Raw genomic sequence first — 6,026 nt, 5'->3', positions numbered from 1 at the left:
TGTCCTTTTGTTCTTCAGTCTAGTTGTGGAGGACGTTGCTTCACTGGCCCAAGTTGGCACCATCATTGCGCTCTTCCTGGGTGAGGCAGATCAGTCAGCAGCTTCTGGACGGCCACTCACGGTGGCTGCTGGCTGCTCACGCTGGCTGCTGGCTACACACGGCAGCTCATGGCAACCCACTGCAGCAGGGACTGCAGCCTATGCCATCGACGGTGACTCAGGGCAGCCCAGCTCCAGGTTGAGCTGTTGTTCAGCATCTTAGCTGTAGAGGGCAGTGTCACTAGCTGTCATGTGGGATCCGAACCAGGGCCCTCTGGCATCCCAAGCCAGCTCTTAACCAACGTGCCACTCGGCCGGCCCTGTGTATCTTTTTTCATAATGGAATATACTTGCCAAGCATTGTAATTCGATCAGCCTTTTGGACTGTTTTCTCTGTTCCATGCAGCAACATACTAACCAATTCTTAAACTCTCTTACTACCATTTTTCCTTTCTTTGGAATCCACGAATTAGAAGATGCCTGAGTATTTGGCCAGGACTAAAATTCTAAGAACTTGATCAGTTTGAGAATTTTTATTCTCATAATGAGTAAACTCAACATTTTTATGTACAAATCAGCCCTTTGTAATTTTGATTAGTATGAATCGGTTTACCTAATGACTTTTGAAAACATATCAAAATCTGTGTTACAGCTTTGGTAACTACTTCCCTTTATCTCATGGTTTCAGATTCAATTTGAAGTAGAGTTTAAGATCATTGTCAAATACCTAAAAATAAACACAAGTCGAATTGGGTAGGGAATATAATCTCAGAGTCAATTCTGGACTATGGAACTAATCTTAATATCTGTTATGTTAGTCTAAACCTGTCTCAAGCTGACCTTTGTATACCAGCATTTGTTTAAGCAAGAATTACACTAGTGTGTTCACCTTTGAACTTGCCCTTAGCAGTCAAAGTTGCCCTAGTGTATTAGAGGCCAAGGTAAGGTTTTATTTTGCTTCTTAATTTTCTAAATATTGGGTCATTATAATCTTTGTGGCTCTTCTCCAGTAATATCAGTTCCTATAATTTTTTCCATATGTTTCATGCCAGTGCCGCTGAGAGCAGGCTAGGTCATTCAATTGGAATGTTATTTTTTATCACTATTTTCATAGTTCTTAATGAGTGTGAATGTAGGTAATCTTTCCAGATATCTGTCACCTTGACAGTTTTTATAAAGTGTGATAAATGTGCAATGTGATTTCTTTAAATTTTCTGTTTTCAATAGTAAAACAGTCTTACTGTTTCCCTTTTAGTACAATGATGTTTGAAATTAAGAAGATCTGTTGCATCGGTGCAGGCTATGTAGGCGGACCCACATGTAGTGTCATAGCTCAGATGTGCCCTGAAATCAGGGTAACTGTTGTTGATGTCAATGAATCAAGAATCAGTGCATGGAACTCTCCTACACTTCCTATTTATGAGGTAAATCATATTAAACAACTCTTTATTTCTTATGCTCTTTGTCTTCTTACTGTTTTTGTTAAGTAATTTTCTATTGATATAAAAGTTTATGACTGCAACTGATCAGAAATTAAATGAAAAATTTAGATAACACAATGTTAAGGACATTATTATTACAATTATGTCAAGTATGACCAGGGAAAATGACTGGTAAGAAGTATATTGGAATATTAATAATGGTTGTATTAATGCAGTATGATTGTGGGTAATTTTTTCTCTTTTCTACTTTCTAATTTTGTCTGTTATTATGGTTATATTATAATAGTAAAATTTAAAAGTGGCATTCTGTAGAAATAAAATAAAAATGGATGTTTATAATAATTCATGTAAGTCTTATGTTTTTTTATTATTGTATTTATATCAGGTATTCCTTAGATGGATAAATGGTGTCTTTCATATTTAATGTTTAGTATCACAAAAATTTTTAATTGGAATTTGAAAATTTATGTGAATTTAGAGAATTTACAATTTTATGGTTAAGAAAATATGCTTTAGCTATTTTATTAAGCTGGCTGTCCCATTTTTATTATATTATTATAAAATGAGTTCAAGATATTACGCTTTTAAAGACCAACAGGGAAATATTTCAAAACTTGNGACAGCAACTTGTCTGTTCCCCTTCCCCTAATTCCCCAGCACTGTTCCCATTCCCCCAATTCCCCAATAAAAATCTTAAAAAAAAGAAAAGATACCTCTATTATAGTATTAACCACATGCATTGCAATTACTTATTCATTTTTCTCTACTAGCCTGTGAGTTTGGAAGAAGGAATTGGGTTTTGATTCATTTTGCATCTTTGGTCTCTAGGATAATGTCTAACACACTAAATATTTGATGGATGAATTTAACTGCACAGAATGTACAACGTTTATATAGCCTATCACACTTTCTAAGTCACAGAAAATTGTATTTAATCAACACTCAACAGCTTTTTAAACGTCATCATGATCCTACCAAGAAAACCATCATCTATGTGGTATTTTAATGTGTCTTTATAAACTCATCCCTTTCCTCATGACGCATTTAAAAATGGTCTTTGACTTCAAGTACAGATTATGTCACCTCATGTAATTCTTAATTTAATGAGGGAAACCAAATCATGACTGCTTTTTCTCCTTCGATTTAAGATGACCTTTGCGTGGAGAAAGAGGAACGAACTGTCCTCCATATTAAAAGTGGATAGGCTCTATATGTTAATTTTAGCCTTCCTCATATACAACACTTACATGTTGCATACTCTAAATCATGCACGGACACCTCACATCCCGAATTTGGCAGAAGTACCATCTCTGGAAAACATTTCTGGAGGGCGTGGGTGTCCCGCTTCTCCTCCCAGGGATCAGGGCGGGGGCCGTAACCGGTCCAGTCATGACGGGACTGAGCATCCTCCAGACGTGAGGCACTTCTTTCCCAGAAGCGGCGGGTCCCAAGGGATCTGACTAAACCTTAGGCCGCAGGCCCGGAGGGTGCGGCGGACCCAGGGGCCTGGAGGGTGTGGGAGCGGAGTAAGAAGCTGGCAGGGTCTGACCTGCAGGGTCTATTGGGACAAAACAAAAGCCAACCCTCCAGGCTGTTGGGGAGACCGGAAAGAGGGCCGGGACCTTCCGGTCCCCTTGGGCCGCAGCCCGCCCAGTACCCCCGCAGCCCCAGAGTATGGCTGACTTGGCGCGCACGCGGCACCACCTGAACGCCGACTGTCAGTCAGGAACAGGATACCGGGAGAGAAGCGAGGCCAGACAAGACCGTGCCTCCGACTGCCGCAGACGTGAGGCGCCTGGCATCCCACCCCGGGGCGACACGGACCAGCTACGCTCGCAGCTCCGCCCAGCGCGCCTCACGGCAGGGGCGGGGCCGCTGATCTGGCCAGAGCGGATTCGCCCAGGCTCGGCCAGGGGCGGGGCCGCCCCCCAGCCAGAGCGAGCCGCGCCCCCGCCATCCCGCTGCTGGACCCTGTAGGAAATAGGGGCGGGCCCTGGGCCTAGTGTGGCGGGAGGGGGATCAGGGTTGCGGCACAGGGCAGAGTCCGGGAGGGTCTGGCTACGGGGGAATGAAGCCTCCGCCTTCTCAGGCAGAAGTCTTTAAATACGGGCCCGGGCCCGGGACTCGGGGTGCGGTGAGAGGAGATCTGGCGGAGCGGCGGCTGTGCGGCCCAGAGGGAGGAGCTGTCCGAGCCGGGATTGGAGCGGAAGCCGCGCTCGGAGCTTGGAAGTGGGTAAGCACTTTTCCCGGGCCGGCCCCTCCGCCGTGTCGGGATGCTCTAGGATCCCGGCGGCTTGTGGAGGGAGCGGAGCCAGGAGTGCGCAGTGCTCCGGGTCGCTCCCTGCCTTCGGTCCCGGGCTTCCAGTCTCACGAACCTCGTCTCCTGTTTTGGGCTCTGGGCGGGAATCGCCTTTTGGATCTGCTGCCTTGCGGATGGGATAGGTTGGGCTTTTCATTCAAGACTCGTGAGCCTTCCAGCCGCATCTCTTTCTTCTTTTCCCCACTTTCTGACTTGAAATAAATGAGATTCCCCCCACCCCCCACCCCCCGGCGCCTGAGAAAGCCGAAGGTCCACCGAAGGAAGCAGTCCTCTGGTTAGGGACCCCATTTTAGTCTCAGAGTTTAGTCTTTTGTTTGTGTCAAGTCTGCTCACCTGGGGTCTCTTGCTTTCCTCACGGCACTGGCCGCCCTTCCTAACAAACTAAAGAGAAAACGAAGCCAGAAAGCCCTTTTGAGGACGAAATCCTGAGACATTCTATCGGGACATCTGTATGGGCTGTCCTGGAATCCATTGTTGGCCGCCACACCATGTAATTGATTTATTTCATGTCAGTGAAGGCCTTTCTTGGGTGCTTCTGAAGATCCTGTTTGTGTGAGACCTTGAAAAATTATACCTCTTATATATTGAGCAGGGTTTAGAATTCTGGTATGTAGAAGAGAGGGATTCACTGGTAGGGAGCTTTTCACGGATATACAGAGGAGTAGCTGTCCATTGACTGCCCTCAAAGACACAGTGAGTCTTTGAGTTTCTTCAAATCCCCTAAGAAATGGAAAATAGTAGCCTGGTCTGTTTCTTCAGGGGCGTTCTGGAAATGAAAGACCTTACTGTCTGTTCTGAAATGTGCTTGGTGTAGTACCCAAGCATCTAGTTCAAGGTAAGTGGTAGACAGCCCTGATTGAAAGGATCTCATTTCTCCCATTGCTGTACTTCTTTCTCTAACATAAAATTTATAACTAATAAGTATAGTCCACCCTCCCTCTTGCTATTTCTACAGCTTTATCTGATAACCCTTTAGATATAACGTTAGCATTCTCCCTGATTAAGTCTTTTCCCTGGGTCAGGCATGTGTTAGTATTTAATTTTGGAAATGATTAAGATTTGTAGAGTTGATGTATCTAGCTATAACATCCGTTGCTTTAGCTGCTGGGCAGTTATGCAGAGTATACTGATGAAGCGTGGGGATAGAGGGATTATATTCAGTTTAGATTGTAGTAGGACCTTCCTATTTGTTAGCCATGCCTCCTAGTTTGAACTATTGATCTGAATTTATAAAATTTTAAATGAATAGTAGCTGTGGAATGGTCTGGTTGTGACTTTTCCAAAATACAGAGGTAAAAACTCATTTCAAATTGACTTATAAAATAAGCAAACATTCCCATTTCCCAGACAGCATAGTAGAGAGGGTCAAAAGGTCCATAAAAGTAGAAATAGAAAATGGAATCACAAGACACCTGTGTTGGGGGAAGTATATCACTAACATTGTATCAATCTCCATTTTAAAGCTTATTGAAACTTCCAAGTGATAATTTATTTGCATTTGCATAAATTGTACATCTAGTTTCTTCCGTATTTTTCCCATTGTCATCTACAAGCCATACTTTTATGAAATAGCAATGCAGGGATACCCAGAAACACATGCATTCTATAATACAGGTTCCTCTGCTATACATACAGTAGTTTACCCCAGCTGCTGGATGTAAAGCATGCTGAATACAGCTTGGCAATCAATGTGGATAAGAAGTAACTCTGGGAAGACATGCTGAAGTTCTGCCTAAAGAAGAGAAGATGATAGGATTCTGGACAATCTGCAAAAATACTATGATCAGCCATCTGAACTAAAGATATTCATAACAGTTTTATCTCAAAAGGACAGGCCCTTGTGGAGACTTATACATTCAATTAATATTTATTGAGTGCCTACTGTTCTAGGTGTTGACGTGAACAGCAGCAGATAAGAAATGTTAGCCTGGGAGCACCTTATTAAACTATGAACTTCTTGAGCCTGAGTTGCTTTATGTAGACATTCAATCCATGTTTATTATAAGAATGTCAGTAGAACCTGTTCTGCTTGAAATTGTGGGCATAGGCTGCCCTAATAACCTCTTGGCTGTGGGATTAAGTAATAACCTCAAAAGGTCCTCTGGTCCAAAAATACTTTGAGATTCCACCTTTTTTTTTTGCCTTCCTCTTATTTTTATTTTTTATTGTGAAATACACATTTTTTTAGAATTAGTTTCAGCTGTACAACACAGTGCAATAGTTAT

The 6,026-nt window shown here is 43.0% G+C and overlaps 1 protein-coding gene and 1 long non-coding RNA gene across 2 annotated transcripts in view; one reads left to right on the top strand and one right to left on the bottom strand.

Annotated features, from left to right (window-relative positions):
- The window catches only part of LOC109381798 (uncharacterized), a 16,975-nt gene extending 13,664 nt beyond the window's left edge, over positions 1–3,311 (bottom strand). The window contains exon 1 of the long non-coding RNA XR_002123813.1: positions 2,729–3,311. This is a non-coding gene — a long non-coding RNA (uncharacterized LOC109381798). The remainder of the gene's footprint in view (positions 1–2,728) is intronic.
- The window catches only part of UGDH (UDP-glucose 6-dehydrogenase), a 29,932-nt gene continuing 25,204 nt past the window's right edge, over positions 1,299–6,026 (top strand). The window contains exon 1 of the mRNA XM_019640822.1: positions 1,299–1,463. Within this exon, the coding sequence (XP_019496367.1) occupies positions 1,299–1,463 (165 nt within the window). The remainder of the gene's footprint in view (positions 1,464–6,026) is intronic.

This window comes from Hipposideros armiger, unplaced genomic scaffold, assembly GCF_001890085.2.
Source record: "Hipposideros armiger isolate ML-2016 unplaced genomic scaffold, ASM189008v1 scaffold_53, whole genome shotgun sequence".
NCBI lineage: Eukaryota > Metazoa > Chordata > Mammalia > Chiroptera > Hipposideridae > Hipposideros > Hipposideros armiger.
The sequence above is the reverse complement of the archived record's forward strand: the minus strand, read 5'-3'. Positions and strand labels throughout refer to the sequence as shown.